General features: G+C 41.6%; 3 protein-coding genes across 5 annotated transcripts; all 3 read right to left on the bottom strand.

Moving 5' to 3' along the window:
• Positions 1-333: 333 nt before the first annotated feature.
• Positions 334-10799, bottom strand: josd1 (Josephin domain containing 1). Its single transcript, XM_037755641.1, has 5 exons — positions 10533-10799; positions 9062-9994; positions 8840-8968; positions 5851-6045; positions 334-4113 (listed from the first exon to the last, which is right to left on the bottom strand). Exons 2-5 carry the CDS (start codon positions 9445-9447, stop codon positions 4014-4016), a joined length of 810 nt encoding a protein of 269 aa, XP_037611569.1. The 5' UTR covers positions 9448-9994; positions 10533-10799; the 3' UTR covers positions 334-4013.
• Positions 10800-12842: 2043 nt separating this feature from the next.
• On the bottom strand, positions 12843-19812 carry LOC119479631 (immune-associated nucleotide-binding protein 5-like). Of its 2 annotated transcripts, XM_037755432.1 has the most exons (8): positions 19660-19812; positions 19161-19281; positions 18381-18449; positions 17909-17959; positions 17215-17265; positions 17057-17107; positions 16771-16812; positions 12843-15939 (listed from the first exon to the last, which is right to left on the bottom strand). In XM_037755432.1, the coding sequence occupies exons 2-8, from the start codon at positions 19204-19206 to the stop codon at positions 15227-15229; spliced, it is 1023 nt and encodes a 340-aa protein (XP_037611360.1). In that variant the 5' UTR covers positions 19207-19281; positions 19660-19812; the 3' UTR covers positions 12843-15226. The 2 variants fall into 2 exon arrangements, with proteins under 2 accessions (XP_037611360.1, XP_037611361.1); XM_037755433.1 differs by lacking the exon at positions 16771-16812.
• A 141-nt stretch (positions 19813-19953) lies between these two features.
• Positions 19954-26690, bottom strand: xrcc6 (X-ray repair complementing defective repair in Chinese hamster cells 6). Of its 2 annotated transcripts, none has more exons than XM_037755430.1 (13): positions 26594-26651; positions 26123-26212; positions 24798-24910; positions 24438-24579; positions 23801-24052; positions 23525-23711; positions 23209-23395; positions 22935-23103; positions 22594-22755; positions 22312-22441; positions 21657-21757; positions 21420-21536; positions 19954-20671 (listed from the first exon to the last, which is right to left on the bottom strand). In XM_037755430.1, the coding sequence occupies exons 1-13, from the start codon at positions 26640-26642 to the stop codon at positions 20472-20474; spliced, it is 1899 nt and encodes a 632-aa protein (XP_037611358.1). In that variant the 5' UTR covers positions 26643-26651; the 3' UTR covers positions 19954-20471. The 2 variants fall into 2 exon arrangements, with proteins under 2 accessions (XP_037611358.1, XP_037611359.1); XM_037755431.1 differs by having other exon boundaries at positions 20472-20671; positions 26584-26690.
• Between the last annotated feature and the right edge of the window lie 73 nt (positions 26691-26763).

Genomic DNA, 26763 nt, shown 5'->3' with positions numbered 1-26763 from the left:
CGTCTACGTAGTGCGAGCACAAGCGCGGGCAACAGGATGCTGACTGTTGTTAACTTAACGGCCACAGTTGTCGCTGTTGCAACAAGCAATTTCTGATTCTTACATCTAGCCCCTTTAATATTATATTCCATTTCTGCCAATAGATCCCCCTAAATGCTACACACTGTTCCTTTAAGTAAATGTGAATAGAGTAAATGTGTTAAGGAAATTACTTTCCACTACTGACCAAAACATCCTCAAAATAGACCGAGAAAAGGGACATTCTGCTTCGTAACCCAACAACGACCTTTTCATAGCAAATAATGACCCATTTAATACACCCACACTGCAGCGTATACATAAAGTGCCATTATAAGCATTTTATTTCTATGCAAAAAATAAAAAATAAACAAAATACAGTGACAATCAGGATTCCTTAAGTAGGAAGGGCTGGATGGATTGTCATGGCAAAAAAAAAAAAAGCACATGTTGAATGTGAGTCATGATGTGATCAGGTCCAAAAATCTCAGCAAAATATTGACAACCTCTCTGGATATAACTTGGATATAATATGACATTAAAGGTCTACAGACTGGGCTGGAATTTGAAGAGTGTCATTCCAAAATACGACATGCACCATTTGAAAAACATGTGATCTCGTCTTTATAAAATCATACTAATCAAACACTTGTAAATAACAGAAAGCCCTTGGCAGCAAAACATTATATCCGATGAGCTTCAGCTGCTTCTCCTCTATATTTACGATAAATTGGTGCTTTGGAATAACTCTCCTGAAATGGCATCAAACTGCACAGCCCCTCTTAATCTTTCAGAACAACAAATATATTCTTTTATGTAAACAAGTTAAGGCCAGTATTGTCGTCAAAGAGACAATACGTATAGTATTAACAGTTTCTCTTTAAACTGATATATTTGAAAGCTACAAACAGTGGAATCTCTCATAAGGCTTCACAATAATCAACCGCAGCACACGTCTGGCTGGACATGTGCTCACTAAACATCAACTTTCACTTTTCTGTTTCTACATTATTCTCTACCCAGGCACACTGCGCTCCATCTTCCGACAACTTCCCTTCGCCTAACCCACCACCGAACCCCTCCTCGGACTGAATCCTCCCACATTAGAGACCCACGCTGACTGTATATATGACTCAATGGGACAATCTGTGACATCCTCTCATAATAGCTATGTTTGGCAGGTTTGACAAGAGATTTTTGAGAAGAGGAGGAGGAGGAGGATGAGGCCTGCATCAGCTGAGCTCCTGTGCTACAGAGGGCTGCTGTGGTGGTGACCCTTTGGACCAGTGTGGAGCCAAAGGAAAATAAAATAAAACAATGGCGTATCCTTATTTTGTCATCTGTCTGTGTGGTGTCATTTTACCACTGTGCAAGAAATGATTGTGGCTCTAACTAAGCAAGAGTGAGTGATATGAACAAATAAAACAATATTTCTTTACAGCGATATGATGATTTGTAACAACTCGTATTAATTATTCAGATTATTATCGACAATCTAAACTCGAAGATCACGTACTCGCTTGTTCTGGAGCTTCTGACCTTATCATTCAATCCTCATCAGCAGATTGAGTTTACTCAGTTAGCATAGAACCGTATGCTGCAACAAACAGTTTTTTTTTTATTATCGATTAATCTGCCATCCATCACAACTTCTCAGAGTCATGGTTTTCATTTTTATGTTGCCATAAAGGAGAATTACTGGCAATTTTTTATAGAAATTGCTTAAACAATTAATAGATAAGCAAAATTGTTGCCAATTAATTTTCCGTCGATCAATTAATTACTTAACCAACAGTTTTAGCACTACAGGAAAGTTTGAACGTCTACATTTCCATGGCAACTGAGCCAACTCAATCTGCTGACGAGGACCATGTGCTGCGGTCGAAAGCTCCAGAACAAGCTTGTAAGTAACTAGACCTTGAGTTGAGATTGTTTTGTCGACTGCTTTTTCCAAAGTACGGCCAATTTCTGTAATTTTGTAACGTTCGATTTTGTTAATAATTTAGACAGCAGGGGCCTCATTGAAGAAACTTCCTAAGTCTAACTGCATTCCGGATCTGTCTTATCTTAGGATAGGATATTAGCTATTACAGAACCGCCCTAACTTAGAGATTCCCAAAGTTAGTAATCCCTTAGTTAGGATGGCATAGACCCTGTCCTAAATTCAAAACAACTGTCATAAATGGCAGCAGCACTGTTGTTAGGTCTGTATGGCACTGATAATGAAGATGGGGAACAACATGAACACCGAAATATAAAGATTGAAAGGCTACTCAAACCGTATGATGACGCTTTAAATGTCCCGGGCCATGTATTAATGGCTATATATCAACTGCAAAGACGATTCTTTTTGAATTTGACTGACCAACACGAATAGTGCCTCCGACTCCTCGTAGCTAAAATCGAACGCCCGAATTTTTTTTGTACATGATAGCAAGCAAGCTAGCCAGTGCCAAGTGAGAGCCGTTGATATTAAGCCTTGTCCATCTCCAGAAGCCTACCGTATGTCCTAAGTAAGGGATAAAGTAAGGGATAGTACAGCGAGCCGGTCATTGTTGTGAAATAAACCCCAACAATGACCAGCTAGCTCTACATTATCCCGCTTATTACACGGCTACTTACTTAAGAAATCAATGATTAGACACATAAACGGTCCGCCAGAGTCCGACATCAGAACTGCACCCATAGCAACGGTCTGTTATACGTAGCAACGGTCTGCTATAAAGAAATAACAGATCCGAGAACGCTGTGATTGACCAATCTGAATTGAGTATTCAACAAAGCCGTGTAATAATCAAAGACACTGGCGGTCGTGTGTACATTCTAATCAAAGATGCAGGCATGACAGGACGAGTGCTGGTCGAAGAATCGAATCTACAGTTCTAGTTAGGATTTCGTAAGATAAGATAGGAGGTCTGTGATCGGATAGGACACAGCCACGAGTTTAGGAATTACTTCTGTAAAGGGAGGATTTTTTCCCATCTTTGAAACTTAAGACAGGACAAGCAGTTAGGATATTTTTCTGAAATGAGGCCCCAGGTTTTCTTATCACTCTAATTAGATATATAATATATATCATGATACAGTATAAGTCCATTGAGAGATGATAACCATTAGTATCGCATTATTTCCTCGATGACAAGCGCTCTTCAATACTATAAATAACCATTTGAACTATTAACAAAAAAACTGGATGAATGATGCCGTTAGTTCTTCCTTGAAAGTAAACTGAGGCAAACATCCACAAGAGGGAGTGCTTAGCCTGGTTTGTGTTGCATTGCTTTGTTGCATATAAAACTGTTGTGTCGGCACAGCCTCGGTACAGTGTAGGCGCAGACTGTGCCAGGAGTGTTTGGGAAGTGGATGAAATACAAAGTTGGCAACGTGATAAATCACTGATTTAGAGATGTGATATGTGGAAAAAGGGGTCGAGAGGAGGAGTGAGATGGAGTCACACTGAGGCAAGAAAAGGGCACGCTTTGGTGAAAGTGAAGGACGGGGGGGAGAGATTCACGACGTGAAGGGAGGGACAGAAACACGAAGACACATCCGTGAACATCATGACTGAAGCAGGAGAGGACCACCGAGGGAGACAGCAGATAAACACAGCGTTGAACTCCCATGACTTTGGAAATTTGAACAATAAAAAGAAGAAAAAAAAAAATCAAAACTGACATTGAAAAATAGTCAATATATATATATATAAAAACATAATAGCAGAAACAGAAGAGTAATTTTTATAAGTCTTAACTGTGTTGTGAGTAAAGGACTGTGATTCTCCCTGTAAAGTATTTGCTTCCTTCATTGCTTCGCATCCTCTCAGATAAGAGTCCAGCAATGGTCTGTGTAAACAAAACCCAAAAAAGGGGAGAAAAAAATACATCTGTGAGAGTGCATCCACGTGATTGGCTGTGCACGACTTTACTTCCTCTCCCGTCTGTTCTGTGATTGGCCCAGTTGACCCAGTTGGAGCTGCGATCCGCTGGTTTGAGCCCTTAGCCGTCGGACCGCCACGTTTGGTGTGCTTCCACTTCCTCTGAGACGACCAATAAGAGTTCACAGTTTTTCCCTCGCAGCTGCTGGCGGAGGAACTTCCTGGGGTGTGATGAAATAGGACAGCCACAGTTTATGATGATGAAAAGCAAGATGAGCAACTATTTTTTTTTCAAAGCTGTTTTGGCCAGCGTGTTGGCAAACAGTTGCCTATTTACAGCAGACACTCATCTAGACCAAATTTTACTCTCCCTTTAGCTCTATTTTGGTCTCCACCAACTTCTGAGGGGAATATCTTGCTTGTTAGCTGTTAAAGCTAGGGTGGGTAATGTTTTAGAAACATTTATTGATATATTTGTTGAAATTACATCCCGACAGCAATCAATAAATCAAATGCTCTGACGAAAAAAGAAAAAAAAATATATATTATTATTATGATATTATGATAATAGTGGGGGAGTGGCTTTGGAGGGAGGCCTGAAGGGACGGTCTGTTTATGTTGCCGACTTGGCGACTATTCGCTAGATTTAGCAACTTTTGGAGCTAGTGCAGCTAGCTACTTTCATTGGAAAAGAATTGGCAACACTGGTTTTTCAGTTGGATCATTTTTAAAATCTAGCGTGCTCTTGCTGGTTTCTCCAGTGTTGCCGACCCCAGCTTTCAATGCTCCGCTATGTTCAAAAGCTAGTCGCTAACTCCGTCTGTCTGGCGGGCAGCTGTGGGTTTATAAGAGCTTCATTGCTGAAAACAGCTGCCTGCTGCTTCTGGAAACAAGGTTAATGTTACAGTTTGCGGGCCAGAAACCCCCCCCCAAAAAACCTGTACAGTCTGTGGGTTTGTCACAATGAGCGACCCCTTTCACATTACACATTTGATCCATCGTTTACATAAAATATTGATAAGTGCAGCTTTAAAAGGAAGAGTTTGGCGTTTTGACGTTCATATCTGTACGGTAAATATGAAGCTACTGCCAGCAGCCTGTTAGCTTAGCCTAGCATGTTTTCATACAAGCATATAAGTGTATTTCCCAAAATGAAAGCTGTCCTGCCATGCTGTTGCTTCTGCATTTCTTTGTATATAATGACGCAGCTAAAGAAAATGCAGTGATTTGATTCAACTTCTGACTTGAATCGTTGACTTTTAGGGGGCAGCCATTCCCAAAAATGTTGAACTACTCCTTTAAAGAAACAAATCTGTAAAAGGGATACACAAAGTCTTTGGGGAAAAAATACCTACACTACATAAATGATACAATAAAAATATCCTTGTGTGGTCACACTGCCAACCAGAAAGAATTTTGCTTTTTTAAATGTATTTTTAAATCTATGGTACGTTCTGCAGCTCCTGTGTAATGTAAATGTAGCTTTTGTTGCTCTGGCTTATATAGTAGCCACATTATTTCTGATCTGCTCTCCTTTTCCGTGTTATCACAGCTGTAATGATTTGTGCTGCAGTGTTAATCTACTGTTGACGTAAACTCAACTCTTCCTGCAGCTGCTTCACAGTAAAAAGCCTCCTTCCAGCTGTGAACAAATCCAGTGCTTTTATTGTGAAAAAGCTGCAGAAAGTATAAATTAATCACAGATGTTAATACCTAACTCAATATCAAGTTTCTAGGTAACCTGCCCAACACTAGAGTTGTAAATAAATCTTAATCTGGACCAAAGTGTCAGATAGACAGACCAACATAATCATCCCTAGATCGCCATCACCACCACCCTGCCGCTAAAAAAAAACTCCTGCATGTGATAAATGAATCCACTATGGCACAATTACTCATAACAATCATGGCTGTCATAGTAAGAACACTTCAAAACACACACATCCCGTCATTCTCACCTGAGTTCATCCGGGTTGCCGATGGGTTGAGGGCTACGCAGCTTGGAGTCCAAGTTGTAGTAGACTCCCCCCACCTCTCGGACTCCTATCCAGTGCTGGCGTTTGAGCGGCAGCCGGAGAGGCCCCCAGCGCAGGTTGGATGGCACGTTCAGGATGAGGCCCGTCACGTTGGAAAGCTCGATGCTGCCTACGTCCCTGGAGGAAGAAAGGCAATTTAATGTGGTAGTAAAAGTTGTCTAAATGAAATGCAGTGTGTTTTAATTGACCATACAAATGCTTTTACAATTCTTTATCCCATCATGTTCAAATTGTATTTGCATTTTCTCTACCATCATCTATCATAAAGGGAAATGATCACAGGGCCACTCTGTGTATGAGACACTGCCCATGATAGTGGTAGGAGCACAACGGTAGCAATACATATTCAAAATGATATCATAACATCATATACAATACATCATGACATTGATGTCAAACTGAAATGAAAACAAACTAAAGTAGCAAATCAATTTAAAAAAAACAGGAGTTGATCATACACTGTATAATATGTATTTACTGCACCATGAAGTGCTTTAATTTTGGCAATTTCTACTGAGATGAAACGTCCAGTTCCAAACTGCATTGAGATTTTTTGTTTTTAAACAAATGCAGCAACACGTAGAAACTTTCCACCCATCAAATGTTAAACTGCCAGTTTATGGCTGAACTGCTGCAAATCTAAAGAGTTTCAGTATTAAAATGTCCACTGTGAAGGACTGACACACCTAGGCAAGAGATAGGCTTATCAAGACAATATTTCACAATAATAGTCCCAGTATAACGAAAATATATTGGAACTAGGGCTGTCAATCGATTAAAATATTTAATCGTGATAAATCGCAAATGAATTGCACATTATCTGTTCAAAATGTACCTTAAAGGGAGATTTGTCAAGTATTTAATACTCTTATCAACATGGGAGTGGACAAACATGCTGCTTCATGCAAATGTATGTGTATATTTATAACTGTAAATCAATTAAGGACACAAAACAATGACAAATATTGATCCAGAAACCCTCACAGGTACTGCATTTAGCATAAAAAATATGCTCAAATCACAACATGGCAAACTGCAGCCCAACAGACAACAACAGCTGCCAGTGTGTCAGTGTGCTGACTTGACTATGACTTGCCCCAAACTGCATGTGATTTGGTAAAGTAGGCATGTCTGTAAAGGGGAGACTCGTGGGTACCCATAGAACCCATTTTCATTCACATATCTTGAGGTCAGAGGTCAAGGGACCCCTTTGAAAATGGCCATGCCAATTTTTCCTTGCCAAAATTTAGCGCAAGTTTGGAGCGTTATTTTGGCTCCCTCACGAGCAAACTAGCATGACATGGTTGGTACCAATGGATTCTTTAGGTTTTTTCTTATTTCATATGTTGCCAGTATCTTCACCCTAGCTTTAAAATCTGGTACAATCTAAAAATCGCTAATGCGTTAAAGAAATTAGTGGCGTTAAAACAAATTTGCGTTAACGCGCTATTGTCGCATTAACTTTGACAGCCCTTTGACAGATAATATGCTACTATAGTGATTATTTGTCCCTTCCTTAATAAACATGTCTTTACTTTTCGTCAATGACATTGTAATTGTGCGGTATAAAAGGCAAACATGAATGTTGTGAAAAGCATCACATTATTTTGGTAGTTTGATGCAATAACAACGAGGTTGCTGCGTGAAAGCTGATTCTGAAATCTTGGCTGTTTTTTTCCAGAAGCACTTGAATGTGATAGTTATGAAAACAGTCCCAGATCACAGATACATTACAAACCATTACACATTTTCCCTTGTAATCACTATTGCAGGAAATCTACAGTGCATTGCATAGGAGTGGATTATTATAGGTACTGTAAGGTTTAAGTGGTAATCTGTAAATTGTGTATTTTTGTGTTTGGTTGAAACCTTAAAACATATCTGAATAATTACAATGACAAGAATTTAAAAGCTTTAATTACATAGTTGAATCACCACTGTGTTGCATCAACCAGCAACAGGGAGGAGTATTTCTGTTTCTTGTCACTAGATTAGGAGTAGCTAGGATTTTGTTCCGGTTTGGGTCGAGACAGAGAAACAGGAATATGGCCTTTCTGATAACATTATCAGTTTGCTGATAAAAGCACGTCTGTGGCTGCTGTTGTTGTCAACAGTCATGTAAGGCGGTTAATGAGGGAAGCGGGAATGCTGATAAAACTGTCTCGTAGACTTTGTCGACTGATGGAACAGCTGACTAATCACAGAGATCATTCCAGACCCTGCTGATTAGCTGGCTGGGGTGCAGAGGAGGACACAGGGAGCCTCTTTACAGCATTTACCTTGTGTTTACATTCTGTGATTTAAAGGCACAGCAAGTAGCATTTAGAGGGATCTATTGGCAGAAATGGAATATAATATTAAGGAGTATGTTTTCTTTAGTGTGTAATCACCTGAAAATAAGAATCGTTGTGTTTTTGTTACCTTTGAACGAGCAGTTTATATCTACATAGAGAACGGGTCCTCTTCACGGAGCCGGCCGCCATGTTTCTACAGTAGCCCAGAACGGACAAACCAAACACTGGCCTAGATTGGGCCATTCATGTTTTCACGTTTTCGCGTCAGCCACCGTAGTTCTCCTACACGCTTGGCACGCGGGAGAAGAGTCAGTTGGTTGCAATCTGCAACCTAACCGCCAGATGGCGCCAAATTCTACACACTGCACCTTTAAGTGGATGCTGCTAACATGCAGATGTCACCGCTATAATGGTTGTCTGCCTGACCCTCATATTGACTATTTAGGGAGATAACGAGGACAGCAGTCACAAGATATACTGCATCTACAACAGAAGCAACTGATGTGAGCAAGGGGGACAAAAACAATCTAAAAATAAATAAAAGCTAAATTACACTCCTTCAACTTTCTATTCGAAGAATAAAGACAATTGAAGTCTTCAGCACCGGCCCCACATACCTTCTTTTATCCCACCAAACTGCCTCGAACCCTCGGGTCTGCAAGGCCGCCATGATGACGTTTACATCGTAGTTCCCGTTTCCCAGCATGCTCTTCTTGTGAGGTGTCACCAGAGTGCTGGGAGAAAGCCTGCGACAAGTTGACGAGAGAGAGATTATTCACAACTTTTCATGTACCCGGGGCTGAATGTTGATATAGATTGGCAACACAACTTTCCCCCACCTCTGGTATATCTCCTGCAAGGTGTCCCTACTGAAGGCCGTCCCATCCTGGAAGACGTTATTGAGCGCGTGCAGGGCGCACAGCTCCCTCCGCTGCTTCTCGTGATAGATGGCTGGAGGCGTCAGAGAGGGTTGAGGAGGCAGCGGGGGGGTGAGGGAGGAAGAGGAGGACGAGAGATCCTGCTGCTGCTGCTGCTGCTGCTGCTGCTGCTGAGAGTCCGTGGGATCCCTGCACCTCCTCTCCTCCACTCCCACCACCACCACCTCCCCTCCTCCTCCTCCTCCTCCTTTCTGCTTGCTGACCTTCCAGCGCATGCAGCCAAACTCTTGCAGGCCGCCTCGCCCCTTCCCCTTCCACTCGCCGGCTGGATACGGAGCGCTCCCCATCCCTGGACGTTCACCACCACCACCACCGTAGCCACCGCCGCCGCCACCACCTCCTCCAGCTCCTCCACTACCTCCACAGCTACTGCCTTCAGGATGCTACATCAGCATCATGACAACCGTTGCCATGGCAACCTCTCAGCCGCTTTGGAAGAGAGGAGCTTGTGTGTGTGTGTCTCCGTGTATGGTCCGAGGAGGGGGAGGTGGGGAGGTAAATGAGACCTGTGGCTGTTTTAACACCTGCTCTCTCTAAAGGATAGATGTGAAGAAAGGTCAACAGGGAGGGAGGGAGGAGGAGGGCGAACCCAAGATGGGATTGCCAGCAAACAAAGATACTCCAAAATGAAAGATTACTCCTTGGCCGGTGTCGTCAATCAAACTGCCGCTGCTCTCTGTGTGTTTCCACTTCCTCCATCCTCTGTGTGTGTGCGTTGACAGCTCTTTCCATCCAGTCACCAAAGCCTATAGCCTTGCAGTTCTTTCCATCACCAGGCTGCTGACCATGAGGCGTCACTTCCACTGGAACAAGGAGTTTGATGCTGAGCAGCGCCTGGAAGACAAGACAGAGACAAAAGCTGCATTTTCAGCATCTAAATAACAAATATGGTCACAAATTTCCACCACAAGTTAGAAAAGCCCAAAATAACCCCTTAGAAACAGCTTCCTTAGTCTGACACAGCTTAAAAAAACACTTTAAAAGCATCCCTTAATGTGTTGTTGATGCTAACAAGTGACATTAGGAGCTGCTACCATCTCCTCTTGGTCAGCAGACCCAACACTGAGCAGAAGGTAAACATTTCCAGGAGCTGTGAGTGGATAGAGGAAGCAGGCTGTTCAGTAAGCTAGCAGCACAAACATGACAACAACAGCAACCAGACACACTCACACTAGACAGCTCACAGTCCATTAATGGAGACTGTTTCACTCTGAAAACACACATGTACATGTTGAATTAATCCGTGATAGTAAACAGATATGTGTCGATAATCTCCTGGCTGCTCTACGTGCCTCCTGTTGTCTACAGCAAACAGCAGCACAACGCTTCCTTTAACGTCTCATAACTTGGTTTTGTCCAGCAGACCGCTCACCTGGAGGCTTCCCACCGCTGCTGGCACAGCTGGACTCTGATAAACCGGTGTGAAAGACTCAATCTGCTCTCTCCTGGTTCCCTTAAGGCTGTTCAGTCCTTTGTCTTTGCCAGTTTTTCCCCTAGTATAGCTCTCTCTCTCTCTCTCTCTCTCTCTCTCTAGCTACAGTCTGTCTCTCTCTCTCCGGCCGTGCAGACGCGGACATGCGCAGTAGCGTCTCTCTGGCTCCATGTTGCTGTCACCGCCTGCGTCAGTAGACAGAGGAGCAGCAGTCCCTCCCAATACATCCATGGTCCCTCCCATCACACTGCGAAACACCGGATTTTCCAATTTATCCTCACTTAGTGAGTGGGCGTGTTGAAAATGAATACACGAATGACATACTTCTGCTTTACGTCCTGTTTGCAGCAGTGAAGTACAAGTAATTAAAAAGAGTTTTATGACTTCAAGGCCCAGGTGTTAATGATTTCACATGATCAACTTAGTTATGTGGGCCCCACATGGGTTATGCTGGGGGTACCTGGGTACCAAGTGGGTATGGGCCCAAAATGGGCATCTTATCTGGGGTCCACTTGGATCAACTAAGTTGGTCCCACATGGGCTCCCCATGTGGGCTACCCATGTGGGTCCTAGTTGGGTCACTAATGGGAAATTAGTGTGTGGGCTCAGAATGGGCAACACAAATGGCGCCCACTTGGGTCAACTAAGTTTTTTTCTTCTTTTTTTTAACAATATTTTTATTGAATTTTACATATATACATATATACACATACAGACAGACTAACAATATTTATACTAATAATTCAATTATACAATGAAATGTTTAGTCTGAATTTCAAAGAAAGAGAGACATGACATTGCATGTACGTCACTTATCTAACAAAGAAAACAAATAAAATAAAAGATAAGACAAAATAAATAAATACCTCAAAGAAGAAGAACAAAAAAACACAGCAACACAACAATTTCAACAACAGCACTCAGCAACACACAGCAATTTCAATTTGACTGTGCTCCTTGACATCCAAGAAACTCCAACAAAGGTTTCCAAACATTTTCAAATTCTGTTGCTTTTCCTCAGGGGTCAACTAAGTTGGTCCCACATGGGCTCCCCATGTGGGCTACCTGTGTGGTTCCTAGTTGGGTCACTACTGGGAAATTAGTGCATGGGGCCAAAATAGAAACTGTGGACAAACCCACTTACAACCCATATTTCAGCCCATGGAATCCCCATGTAGTTCCCACATAGAACTTAAACCTGGGGCCAAGATGGGTCTTGGGTATGTTGCCCAGATTGGGCCCACATAACACCCAGTGTACTCCTGTATGAAACCCACAAGGGCAATTGACATTGGGTCATTATGGAACCTGCGGACAATCCCATATAGGGCCCATTTTTCAGCCCATTTACTACCCACATGGGCCCCACATACAAATGTTGGCTGGGTTGTGCAGCTTTTTTAGCCCCTTTTAGCTCATTGTTTTGGTTTTCAGCTGTTTTGATTCACTCCCAGTGTACTTTATCTAGTTTAGGAGCAACAGAAATCAGAAAACGGCTGGCGGTACCACGGGCTTGCACTCTCTGGCTCACGTTACCGCAGTTTCACAAGCATGTTGGAGAGCTATGGTGGCGTTCAGTTAACGTAAAAACGCGAAAGGCTCTCTCTAGAGCCAGTGTTTGGTTTGTCTGCTCTGGGCTACTGTAGAAACATGGCGAAGCAACATGGCGAAATCACATGTTTTCTGATCTAGGCAGCCCACAAAAAACTGACTGGGTTGTCTTATTTCACAGTTATTTCACAGATACCCAAATATATGCACAAGGAAAACGTGAGTTTTTCCATATGTCCACTTTAAATAGAGAGTGAATATTGGACTTACAGAAATGCTATTTAATCTGTGTCTGCTAGATGTAAATAGGCAATTATTTGCTAAACGTTCACCACAACAACTTCATTAAGTGATAACAGGCCTATTTCAAGTTCGTATTTACAGCAAGGTTAATTGAAACCAAGTCATGTGATGCAGGTTATCAATATTTATGAATCACATCTTTAAGATTTTTATTATATCAAACCCCAATTTTTGTTTTTGTGGCTGATATTTCTTCAGCGATAGCTTCCTTCGCATTCTTTCATTGCGTCTTAATATAATAGTTTTCATTGTGACCGGTGGAGTCACATATTGCATACTATGCACAAGGGAATCACAGGACACAATGGATTCACACACTGGGCATGATGTGGAACACAAAAGCTGCTACAAGGGTATACTTTAAATAATGATGACATTGTTAATGGTCTTTTTTAATCTATTTTATTGAAACAATGTGACACAATGAATCGCCTCAGCCCATAGTCCATTTGGTTATGGTGCAAGCAGATACAAAAGTTGTTACTCATGTTGAATTTTTGACATTTCGAGAATAGCTCAAAATTCACTCTATATTTTTAGCTCTAGTTTGGTTTGCGAACTCCTCTGAATGTTGGGCAGGCCGAAAACCTAAAACAAAGAGCCAAAAGTGGCTAGAAAGCTGCAAATAGCTGCAGACTTTGGTGTTGATTCTCAGTGGGTTTGCCCACCTATGACTGACCAGCTTAAATTAGAGGAGTCATTTGATTCAGTGCCAATATAAAAAGTATTGTAAATTGTGTAACAGACTTTGGCACATTCGATCAAGTCAACTTTAAACCCCATCAAAGTTTTAGGACCACCACCAGTTAGGCCTGTTTAATCCCATAGTGTCCACAATAATGTGGATACATTTGAAAATTCATCTCTTTTTCTCAGTTGTGGCTAATGGCATGTTCCGCCACAGAGAACAGATCTGTTTTGACAGCAGTCTTCAGATTCAATAACCTCATAAATGCTGGTGCTGTGTTTTAGTGCAGAAGGGGAAGGTCAAGCTTTTTAGAAAGTGTTTTTCAGCTAAACTAAACCAAAAGTCCAACATTTACCAGTTAGACAATGTTTTACTTTCAGTTCTTCAGAATTAGTTTACTGAACACAGTAACACGATACTCAAAAGCGACACTGGAATGTCTTGGAGCTATTGAGGTAAATATTGGAGTACGTTTGTTTGGACTGCAAAGTACTGTATATAATCCCTGGCTGGTTCAAACTGGAAGACAATGACTGCAATTCCATTTTGGGACAAACTATTTTTTTAATGCTGTTTCTCTTTTTCTCAGGTCAGAGGTCAGGCTTGGCAAAAGAACAACAGACAAGAGGGTCATTTTTTCCAATGTCAAATTTTATACATCACGATGCATGAGGAACCTGATTGGTCTGTTGAAGGTCTGTACTGTTTAGTTGAATGCTATTCCTAACCACAGAGCCACTGTGCTTTACTTGTGTCATTTATATGGGCAACTTCAATTCTGAATTTGACTGTTATCAGGCCATTAAATAGGCCTTATCGGTTGCTATAAGCACCATTTATGTGGGTTATTGGGGGCCTATTATGCCTACTATGTTTTAAAAGTGAAAGTGAAACTTAAAAGCAACACATTCTAACACGTTGTAAAACTGAAAGAAACGTTACATTTTGAACACAAAAAGGCTTATTTAGGTTTAGGGAACAAAACTACAACTTCTTTAGGTTTACGCAACAAAAACAGTTAAGTTTTGACTTAAAATAACTAAATTTGAAAAGTGAAAGTGAAACTTAACACTTAAACACAAATACAACTACACAGGATGCAAACTCTGGTCCTCTGGGTGAACACCCTGTGAATCGTGTCCCATCCATTGCTCCCAACCTCCATCCTATTTGGAGTTTCAGGCTGTATATACATACAACAGTGTCGGACTTCCGCTTCTGCACGTCAAATATTACTATGGTTGCTAGAGGTCACTGTCGTGTTTGTTAATACCTTCTTTCGGTGATCGACCATGTGAATAGATGATAAAACCTACTATTGGGTGTAGTAGGCCCCTATTGACCCACATCTATGGTGATCATAGCGGCTGATAACAGTCTAATCGTTTGGAAAATGAAAAGTTATTAATCAAAATTGGTTTACACCGCACTACATTGACGACATATACTGTACTTGCGTGATATTATATCATATATCAACTCAATACTGTCATCTGTTGACAATATGATGAAGATGTTTTCTGATCACAGCTACATAAATACAGTCTATAAAACCTTCAATTAATGCTAATTAAATGCTGTTTCAGAGGCCTCTGGAGAAAACACAGAATGCATGCAGCGATGCTGCTGAACTCTATTCCCAATGTGACTTCAGTTTATTTTCCCTGATCATCTTTAAAGTTTGATATCTTATAAATTATGCAAGACAAGGGAGGGCCAACAAGCACTGGAGCAGAGTAAGAAAACACGAAGCACAGGCCTTCACAGAAGAATACACAGACATTGAAGAATTACAACACACCAAAATTGGAAAATGAAGTGTGTGTGGGCATGATATCTAACCAAAAGCATCTGCGGCATGTTGGAAAACCAAAAGGCGGCCAGTGGTAGTAAATCCGTTTGGACAGTGGTGAACCAGCAGAGTGACAAAAATACCTCAGGCAAAGAATCACCCTTGCACCGAAAGTCAAAATTGCATGTTTAACACTTGAATGAATCCTGCCTCCTTATTTTGTCACTGCTCCAACAACGCTGTCATACACACACACCAACGTCACCATCTCTCGATCCTTCCCCCTCTCTTATTTACATGTCACAGTTTTCCAGCCAGTGCCGAGCCCATATCAGCTAGCAGCTCCTCCCTGATGTGGTCCTCCCTCCTCTGCAGCTCGTGGACAAAATGCCCCCTCACTGCCTCCGTCTCCATCACACGCTCCACCAGCAGCTTGCGCATCGCAATCTGCGCCTCTAGGGGGCGGTCTGGCCCGTTGTCCAGCAGTTCTGGCCTCTGGTCACACAGAGATAGAGCCCTTTTCAGACCCCCAGAGTCCGCATCCAGCAGCGCATCTACGGTAGGCCTCCGACCCAGACGGTCTGGGTGGGTGAGCACAGGGATGATGTACCCCGCGACCCCGTCTCCAAACAGCTTGAGGGTGGCTCGGACTGCCTGAGCCGCGTCCTGGTCGATGGTCATGCTGGAGCCCGGAGCTCGGATCACCAGCAGGAAGGCGTGCGGTCCAGGACCGGAGAGCTGGAGGCTCCTCAGAGCTTCCCTGGCTTTCTTGTGGTTCCCCAACGACAACCCCAAAAGATCCGGAGTGTCGATCACTATAACCTCTCTCCCACCCATTATTGTCCTTCTCTTGGTGCTCTCCATTTGGGGATCCATGGGTGTCTCACTTTTGCCCAACAAAGTATCTGCAAGGGAGGTCCGTCCTCCACCCGTGGGCCCCACGAGGATCAGCCTCAGGCTTGGTTTGTTGGTGCTGCTTTTGAGATCCTCCAGTGCTCCATCACTGGATGACCCTGCAGAGGTGACAAGTTTTCATTAGATAGATAATAAAGCACTCTGCAGAAAAGCTGTGATTCTCAGCCCAATGGGTCCTGAGTGAGTGGATTTTATGTTTTAAAGGAACAGTGTGTAGCATTTTAGGGGATCTATTAGCAGAAATGTAATACAATTTTCATAACTATGTTTTCATTAGTGTATAATCACCTGAAAATACAAATCGTTGTGTTTTCGTTAGCTTAGAATTAGTCCTTCATATCTACATAGGGAGTAGGTCCTCTTCCTGGAGGCCGCCATGTTGATCCGCCATGTTTCTACAGTAGCCCAGTATGGACAAACCAAACACTGGCTCTAGAGAGAGCCTTTCGCGTTTTTATGTTACCTGCAGACCACCGTAGTTCTCCGACACACTTGTGAAACTGCGGTAATGTGAGCCGCAGAGTGCAAAACCGTGGTATCGCCAGCCGCCGTCTGACTTCCGTTGCTCCTAAAGTAGTGTTATTATGGTAAGGAGCGAGGTGAACGGCGTTACAGCGATTTTGCTATCGGCGGCTAACGTTATCGCGGTCTTGGAAAGGGAGGACTGAGTGGAGGGGTACTCAGTTGGCTGCAATCTGCAACCACACCACTAGATGCCTCCAAATCCTGCACACTGCACCTTTAAAATGTCTACTGTAAAGGACTGAAACACCTTGGCTTCAGATAGGCTTATCAAGGCAATATTTAACAATAATGTTCCCAGTATAACGTCAGTATATAGGAACACAGTGTTACCGTCCCTTTAAATTTCTTACATTCAACAGAACAAACACAAAAAAAGTATCAAAGGAAAAAGAAGGTGAACTGACCTGTGATGATAGCAATCAGCCACTTGAACTTGGAGGAAGATGCTGATGCAGGAGCAGATGCTTAATTACAGGCCTATAATGAATATGTAGCTCTATCACTGAAATAGCCCCGCTCCACTCAGATACTAAATTGCTGTCATGTGTCTGCTCCTGAATTTCTGAGTCACTCTGAATACCCACTCAAATTGTAAACTTCTCCTGACCTGTTTACCCTAACTTAAAAAGTCCATTTGAAACACTCAATGAAGAGTACACAACATCCAACACAAACGCAGGCAGCACTCACCTCCGACAAACCGCCAAACTCGAGACAGCCATTTACACAGGCTCTGGATTCCTGAGACATAAATAGAAAAGTAAGACTCTTTTAATTCGTAGGTGACATGTGACACATTTTGTGTTTTATTACTATTGGTCAGACATAAAGGGATGTATATTTCGTACCACGAAGGGTTCCCACCAGGCGGCCCACCCAGCTCCAAAGAGCTGTCAGACCTGAGGCAGAACACATTAATCAGACGATTAGACTGTTATCAGGCCATTAAATAGGTGTTACCGGCCGCTATGAGCACCATAGATGTGAGTCAGTAGGGGCCTACTACACCCACTAGTAGGTTTTATCATCTTCACATTCCATTCACATGGATCACCGAAAGAAGGTATAAAAGAAGAAGACAGCAACCTCTAGTGACCGTAGTGATTACGACAGGAGCAGAAGCGGAAGTCAGGCGCTGTAGTATAGACAGTGTGAAACCAAAACACAATGTTTTCCCCTTAACTTAACTAAGTGGATTTGTTGTCTAAACCTAAAGAAGCTGTTCTGTTTTTTATTAAAACGTAACATTTCATGCAGTTTTATGTATTAGAACGTGTTGTTTTAAGTTTCGCTTTCATTTTTACCACTTAGTAGGTGTAGTAGGCCCCTAATGACCCACATGTATGGTGCTTATAGCGACCGATAACGCCTGCTTAATGGACTGATAACAGTCGAATTGGGGACAGATTTTATTTTATATCATGCACAAACATTATTGTACTGATGGCAACGTTAGTTTTGTGCGCTGTCAGTTATAATCAGACTGTGAGGGGAAAAAGTGACCTCTGACCTCTGATATATCACTCTGATTAAACCACTCACCAGTTAGAGAGCAGAACAGACGAATCGGCCATCGGATCAGACGTGGGAGTGCTGCAGGGAAAACAGACCACTATCAGTATTACAGCAGGGGTCATCATTGATTCATTGTTTTGGATTTGCTGACCATGAGAAAAATATAGAATATCAACTGCTTTATCCTTTAGAGTTGTGTGTTTTTTATCAGTAAATCAATGTGCACATGTGTTGATCACTGAAAATGGAGGGAGGTGAGGGTCACCCTCAATTCCTGCCTAAACCCCTGATAAAACCATCAGGTATGACAGTTCTCATCAGAGGCATTTCTGATAAATTCAAGCAAATCTAATCTGTTTTACATTTGCTGTGCTTTCTAGTTTCCAGACTCACTATCTCAGAGGAAGAGAGGTCAATCAATCAGAGAAACAACATGGTTTATATGTCAGGGGAACCTTCTGTTTTTTTCAAATGAACAGTGTGTCGGTGAGTGACTGACTCTGTGAGAACCTGTAGAGAAGATACCCCACCACGGTAAAAGCTCCCATCTGGCTGCTCATCCACCAGCCTACAAACAGAGAGGGGAGGGAGGAAAGCATGACATCAATATTACAAAGTTGTACACAACTTATCATGGGGTTTACCTTTCACCTACATGGGAGATGCGGAATGAAAATACTATTAGGAAAACCCTATTGGTGAATTCAGGGCTGCGTGTGTGTGCCTGTAGGAATATCAAAGTTAATTTGACTCTATATATGTAAAGGCTGACATCACAATCTCTCAATCCAAGATTGTTTTGATAGCATAAACATACAGCACAGTTTTAAATATGACAGTTCACAGCTGCCAATTATTTTAAATTGATTATTTAATTAAACTACGTTAAAGATGGTAAATAGTAGTGTTTAAGTTCTTGTTAATGTTCTCAAATTGTCAGAACTGGAAAGCAACTCGTTCTTGATTGCTTATATTTATTTTGAAAATCTAACCCGGAAGTGAAAAACATGTTGCTGCTAGCTTGACGTCATGCCTACAGTACTGGAACTGCACAGCACACAGGTTGTTTTATTTGCAACCATGAAGATATAATATCACAATATGAGATTAAAAAAGACTATTGAGTGTGTAATGGACATCTAATTAAGAGAGTATTTTAATTATATTGTCATAAAATGGAAGTTAAAATAAAAATAATACTCTGAGAAGTAGCAAAAACATCTTTAATGTCTTTAAAGGTATGTTTGATGATTTAAAATAATAAAAAAATCCTTCTCACCTCCATCCTCAGGGTTGTTTGCACATTGACACTCCATGTTATCCATCTCTCTGCACTTTACAGACTCTCAGCAAGCCGTTGTCAAGGTAACGAGAATACGTGACAGCACTTCTGCTCAAAACTGTCAAAATAAAAGCACTAAAAGTGAAAATGTAACGCTCGGGTTGACAAATGTTTTTCAACGATTATACTATGAAAATATAACTAAAATATCAATATTACAGCAAAAGTAAAGTGCCCAGGGAGCATTTCAGACCTAGCAAAGGCTGCATAGTTAGTCAGTTGTATGGTAACATGTAGCAAAGTTTCAAGACAGAGTAAAACCTACAGAAAACCTACACAGAGAAACAACATATACAATATAATATAGTAACAACAAGTCTATTTAAACCCATAGCAAATGCAAAATGTTACAAAAGTACTGCCTGCTGTGTAGTCAGATAATCCTCCCCAAAGAATGCTATCTACTTCCAGTCTGTCAAAACCTCCCGCAACTCACCAGGTCAAAGTTGTATGTGATCCCTTCTTCTTCTTCTTCCTGTTGTTGTGCAGAAACATTTGCCTGCACAGGCCTGCCCTCAACAGGAACACTGCTCTTATTTTATCTTGAGGTGTGACAACACAATGTAGTGTGTGAAGGTCCAGGCATGCTGATAATCCTGCAGTCTTACTTTGGAGGGACACACCTTTTTTTTCTCCTGCTACAAGAAGAACTGGAAATGCTGCTTAACATGTGCAGTACAGTAAAATGACTCATGTAGTTATTAGAATAAAACACAACTAAATACAGAGCTGTGAAACTTTTTTGTTTTATTCAAGAAAATGCAAAATGTGATCACTAGTTACAGTATTTTTATGACTGTATGAGACTATGAGTGCAAGATTTTTGTCATAATGTTGTAACACAACAGTTTGAGAGTTCTCAATCACAAGAAAATGGCTTGTTTTTTTTACAATCAAACATTATTCATGAAATGTGGAACTGACACACCTAATGCAAACATTAGCACTGAGCTGCACCAAAACATGCTGCCTTGCAAAAAAAGGTGAAGCAGGTTTTATTTCATCAAACATAACAAGGAGTGTTTTTGGTTGAACCCTAAACACAGTGTCCCGGTACATCCCAAATTTCACAGGCCAAGCAGTAGATTTAAAACGTGTTACCTACCTTTAAAGTAGAACACAGAATTTACTAGAATTTGGTCATTACAAAGTGGCTGAAGACATTTCTACATCTGGAATCAAGTGTAACCCTGATCTGAACAAGCCTTGTCTGCTCATGAAGGCACTGTGAGTTGTATATTTAACTCCTCATGGGCCCAGCTTGGCGATCAGAGCATCTATCAGCTCCTGCTTCTTGGTCCCGGTGGTCCGAACCCCGAACTGCTTGCAGGCCTCCTTCAACACGGGCACGGTCAGCTTTGCCAGGGTGCCGTTCTGCACGTGTTCCCGCAGCTCGTCTTCTGTCACCTCCACTTTAGGCTTCTTCTCAGCGCCGCCTGCGGCATCAGCTACAGGTTCATTCGTGGAGAAAAAGCATTCAGTCAAAAGAATAATTAAGATTTTGACTGTACCACAGCAGCCAGTGATGTATTTCAAAATCATCATTACTGATCAATAATCCAGATACTGTGTATTGGGAGAACAATTCAAACTTGCGGTACCAACCAGGGTTATTATATTAAACTAAACCAGTCGAAAATTAGCAGTGAAAAATATATTTTTTATTATATATTATTTTTAAAAACTATATCCTTTAAGAAAAACTAAACTGAAACAATATTGCTTGGGTAAAAAACTAAGGAAAATAAAATAAAAATGAACGTAAATTAATTTCAGTTTTTGTTTTTTAGCTATAATGTATCACTACTGAATAAAGGAGACAGCATTTCCGTCAACTCTTATGACATTGAACCACAGAAATTGAACGGACTTGACATTCCAGGAGACAACGCTATGCCGCAGTTATTTCACTAAAGTAGTGCGAAGATTAAACATTGTTATACATTTTTATTATATTATTATTATATTTAATACATTTTTAAAACTAGACCTTTATGAAAAACTGAAACTAAACCAAAACTAGCAAACATACTCTGAAAAAGAACTAAAACTAAACTAAAATGAAATTGAAAAGTCAAACTAAAATAAAATAAAAACTAATTGAACATTTAAAATGATTATAACCTTGGTACCAATAAGCAAAAACAACAAAGATACAGTAAAAAGCTTAGTTTCTGTTTTGACTCCAGCTCTGACCTGTTTTGCGTTTGGCAGCTGGTTTGCTGTCGGGGTTGTAGTCGTCCGGGTAAACCAGATCTTTAAACTCCTGAACCAAAGGACCCAGACGGCGGTCCATCTGATCCACCTTTGGCACTGAGACGGAAAAAGAAAAGAAGAGAGACAGACGAGTGCAGAAATTGTTAGACGAAGGAACAAAAAGTGGTTGTACCGACCACAAGAGGATCTCTGAGTGTTTGTTTGTCTGCGTCTTACTGATGAGGTCCTCTATGTCCTCTGGAGCCACCATGTCCAGAGCCAAGGCCTCCAGGTTCCTGTACTGCTGCTGGATGACAGGATTCTCAAAAGCATCACTCCTGCATTACAAAGAATGGAAACATGTTACAGAAAGAAATGACCTTGTTATGAGCAGAGATCACGCTTGCTAAGTGTAATTTTGTCAACACAAAGTGTCCATAAATCCCACAACAGCCATTCTATAAATTTGTTTTCTTTATGTAAAGGGACTGTTTTTAACTTCTTACACGTATAAATCACCCGGGTCGGTTTCCAATGCGCATATGCGCTAGCGTGTGGCTACGCTGTTCAGACAAGACTTCAACACAAACTACACGGAAGCAGCAAAACCGCAAACCTGGTTCATGTCTATTTAGAGCGAGCACAAGCGCGAACCCGATACGCTGACTTATGTTGACTTAACAACCACAGGTGTCGCTGTTAACAAGAATTTCTGATTCTTACAAACAGTCCCTTTAATATATGTCTCCCAATATCTCTCTTGAAGTGGCAAAACAACACAGACCAAAGACACTTTTTTTTTTTTTTTTAACAGAAATTGGCATAGCATCGAAACAATTGTTAGGCATCTCTAAACTGAGATCTCTGTAAAGCTCTGAACATGAGCAGCTACCTGTATTTGAAGCGGAGCTTGGAGACGATCTCCTTCATCTTGTCCACCTGTGTTTGTGAGGCCGACGGGCACCGGGGAATATCCAGAGTCCGAATATCGTCAGCGTACGGCAGATAGATGACGTTGAACCCTGATGCAGAGAGACGAGGCTTCAGTACACTACAATGACATAGACTATAATATAATTGCCTATCTTGCTCATCAGAGCCAAATACAGTGGTAGAAACTACAAAAGGAGCAAAAGTTCGTTAGCCTCCTTTGCTGAGCCCGGCAGCGTGTTACCTGGTGGTGTAATCTGTACTTTCCCCTCATCGATCTCCTCTTTCTGAGGCACCAGGGCGGCAAATCGAGGCGGGCAGTTTCGGCGAGAGACGCAGCGGCACAGAGCGAACACGTTCCTCTCGCTGCACTTCGTCAACAAGGCAGAGAACAGACATGCGCTGCCTGAGGTGGAAAACACAGGAGAAGATGCTGTAAGACACTTTTGATGACACGGTCCAATCAACTGTGTACAATTAAAGGCTCAAAACTAAAATCGTTAGCATACATGTTCAAACACAGACAGTCAATGCTGAGGTTTTTAATATTTAGTTTTGAAGTAAATCAGACACAAACAGTGCTACCTTTCACCTCTTCCTCCTCAGGATAGAGGAAGACGGCGGGTCGGATGTGGTGGTGACGTTTGAGCTTCTCCATCGGTTTGAATCCGATCAGAGACATTCCAGGATCTTCAAACTTCTTGATGGCGTCCACCTCGTCCCTCTCCATCACTATCTGCTTCTTACCGTACGTCTACGGCAGACACACACGAACAAACAAGGGAAAAAAAGAGCAAATTACAACACATTTTTATGAAACAACCAAACCAAAATGAGCTTATATCAGGTCTGCTCTTACCTGGGATTTCTTTATCTCACTGGGCAGCAGCAGGCTGCCGGTCTGGGTGTGGAAGATTCGGGTTTTGCTGCGGACCGGCTCGTTGGTTTCCCTGTAAAGTCTGATGGGAGCTGGTTTCCGAGCTGTCACAGCTGTTGCATAAATCCCCACAGCGACATTTATGCCCTCGCCAAGACACAGGTTTATCCTAAAGATGGCAGAGAGGGAGATGAACCACTAAGGATGAAGATGGCAAATACACAGAGCAATAAATAAAAAAGGAAGTGACTAAACTGCATTCTTTTATCTGTCTGTAAAATGTGTTGCTTATCTCTACCGGGCCATGGCTCTCTTCTTCTGCTCCTTGGCGCGCACCCTCTTCTGGAGGTCCTCCAGTTTGTAACAAGGCTCCAGCTGAAGCCCCAGCTCGCTCTCATCCTCGGGTGGACTTACAATGTCACGAAAAAAGGGCGCCACATTGAAGCCGCCCGGTTTCAACAGATGCATTAAATCAATGATGACACCTAAGAGCGAAGGGATCATGAGTCACACGAGTCCACGACATGCAGGCTTAACATATTAAAAAGCTGCAAAGCTTTTGCTGGAGATGTACCGGTCTCTTTGAGGTCCCCGGCCTTGGTGCGAGCCTGTCGGTCCTTCACACTGTCCCCCTCGTGTGGTTCGTCCCTGCAGGTGAAGATCATGAGCCGCTTGTGCGAGAGGCGTAGCTTGATGTCGCTGTAAAGGTTGGCGCAGCACCACAGGGCGTCGCCTAACGACGTCTCCCCGCTGCCCATGATCTCCGCCGCTTGCTGGGCGCCTTTTTCCCCCTTCAGAGCGTCCACGTCCTGCACTCGCTTTGCACCTGTGGACAATAAGAAGACAGATGAGGAGAAACAAAATGAATAGGGGTGTTAGAAAAATATGTTTTCCCAAAACTGGTCCAAATACTTGATTAAGAGGACTTTCTTACAGTGCTCACATTTTGCATGTATTGATAATAATAGTAATCACTAAAATCAACTGCAACTTTGCACCGGTGTTTTTAAGTGCTCTTGTGTTTGTGTGAAATAACATGTAAGAACAATAATAACTTGAAAAAAAGTTGAATATGTTTTATCTGAATACATTCGAGGCATGATGGAACCTATGCACAAGAACTGTGATCACAATTGTGTTTGCAGCAAAACAACAGCATCACAGATGAAGAGTAATCATCATGTGTTAGTTTGAAAAGTGCAGCGTCTCACCGGGTTCGTCGAGGTCGTGGTACACGTAGACGTGCTTGAATGAGTTTGTTTGATTTTTGCTCTGCTCGGTGCCGAAGAAAACCAACGCCATCAGGTCCCTGTGACTGCTGATGATCTTGCTGGTGTACACGCTGCGCACAACCTACAAGGACAGAACACAGACACTTATTATCATGAGACAAAAGGGCAGATTTGAGAACAAATAATTGGATGAAATAAATTGGATAATTTACTCTTAAAAATGCCTTTCCTCAACTATGTTGTCTCAACCTATATATAATATTTGAGATATTTCCAGCACATTTTTTTTGTAATTCCAGCAAAGACAAAGCAGAAAAAAAGATAACTGGCCATCTTTACCTGCATGGTCATGTCAAAGTTGGATGGCTGTCCATCTTCTCCTTTTATGAACATTTCCTTGGAGGCATCAACCAAGAAGACCAAACTGTCTCTCCCTGTGCTCTTGTAATCTCCTAAAAAAGAAAGATAGCCTGATTTGTTGTTTTGTAACTTTAAGGGGTCAGACAATGTATTTTTTTCAGTATCAAATACTGATAACAAGTGCATATATTAATTACATGTTAATAACTATAGTTCATTATAAAAATGTGGAAGAATAATGTCCCAGAGAGGAATAATGACTAAATCAGTGGGATTGATGGTAGCTGACATTCTTTTTTGTTTTTTATTGAACTATTTTTTTATTTGAGAACAAAGAACATGAGGTCATCATAGGTGTTATAAAGTCAAATCACAGTACATAATTGTAAATACATCTTAATATACAATGTCACACTTCAATCAACGGAGTAAATACACAATTTTTCCCAGTACTCAATACTTTTTTCCAATTTAACCCTTAAAATAAATGTGAGTCTTTCCATACAATATATTTCATTTACAATACACCGCCATCGGTCTAATGTTGGAGGATCAGTCTGCATCCACTTTTGAGTTATGGCTTTCTTACTACTTGCCAAGAGAATCTTTATTAAATATTTATCTCTGGGTAAAACAATTTCTGGTATTTTTCCCAAGTATAGTGTAATGAATGAGTAATTTAACTTTATTCCCATTATTTTATTAATCTCAGTTGCCACCTCTTGCCAATATGGTTGTATTTTAGGGCATGCCCAAAAAATATGGAAATGATCAGCCATTGAGGTTCCACATTGCCTCCAACAGAAGCCTTGGCTCCGCGTGCCTGTTTGCAGTGCTGTTAATTTAGGAGTGATGAAGAATCGCACTACGTTCTTCCATCCAAACTCCCTCCAGGATCCTGAGTTTGTAGTAGTTGTCCGAGTCTCACATATCTCTGTCCAGTCTTCCTCTGTTATTTGTGAATCTGACTCTATATAATGCACTATAATCACTTTTAACAGTCTCTTCTGCACTATGTTCACTTTTTTAATAGTCCTGTATCACAGCTGTTACCCTGCACTATATTCAGTTTTAACAGTTTTCTTCATCTCCTTGTATTTTTATATCTGGTATATTTTTTTGTACTTTTTACTACCTTTTTACTAACATGTTTTGCACTATGGAACTGTGATGCTGGAAACTTGAATTTCCCTCAGGACTAATAAAGTTACTATCTATCTATCTATCTATCTCTCTTTCTCCCTGGTAGCTGACATTCTTTCGTTATTTGCACTTCAGATGAAGTAATGAGGCCTTCATCTCACCCCCAGATTGCTCTCCTTCCTCTTGCTCTTCCTCATCATCTTCATTCCGGTAAAAGGCGTTCCACTCTGCCATCTGTGCTGCTTCAGGTCTTGTCAAATAATAAAAGGATTCAGCAGGTCAATAAGACACAACAACAGGAAACAAAGAAGATACACTGTTGCAACATTTAATGATCAAAAGTTGATTTACTGTGCTCCTTAAAACCAGAGAACAAGAACTGTGCGAAAGACAAAGCCCTCAGAACCATTCATTATGTTTAATTAAGATATTATTAATATTGTATTAACTTATTAACCCAGACAACATTAGCTAGCTCAGTTTAGCCACTGTGTGTTTCATTGGCATTTTAAGGTCGCTTAGTGAATAAATGTATCTTTCTAATAACGCACACAAACTATATGGACCGAACACATTAAAACAATAACCTGAAGAGATATAAAGTTATTGTGTAGGAGCATACAGTCACTCACCGTGCTCTGCTTCTGTCTGTCCACAAGTCCAGGCTTGTTTCAATGGCATGCGCGTTCATGTACGTGAACGAGCACGCTGTTGATGGCACGTTACGTCTCGTCGCCTATTGGACGCTCGTCTTGTCATTCTAAGATACTGGCCAATCCTGAAGGGAAGTAGGCGGGATTTG

This window comes from Sebastes umbrosus, chromosome 20 (genome assembly GCF_015220745.1).
Source record: "Sebastes umbrosus isolate fSebUmb1 chromosome 20, fSebUmb1.pri, whole genome shotgun sequence".
Classification (NCBI taxonomy): domain Eukaryota; kingdom Metazoa; phylum Chordata; class Actinopteri; order Perciformes; family Sebastidae; genus Sebastes; species Sebastes umbrosus.
This window is presented reverse-complemented; position numbering and strand designations above follow the sequence as displayed.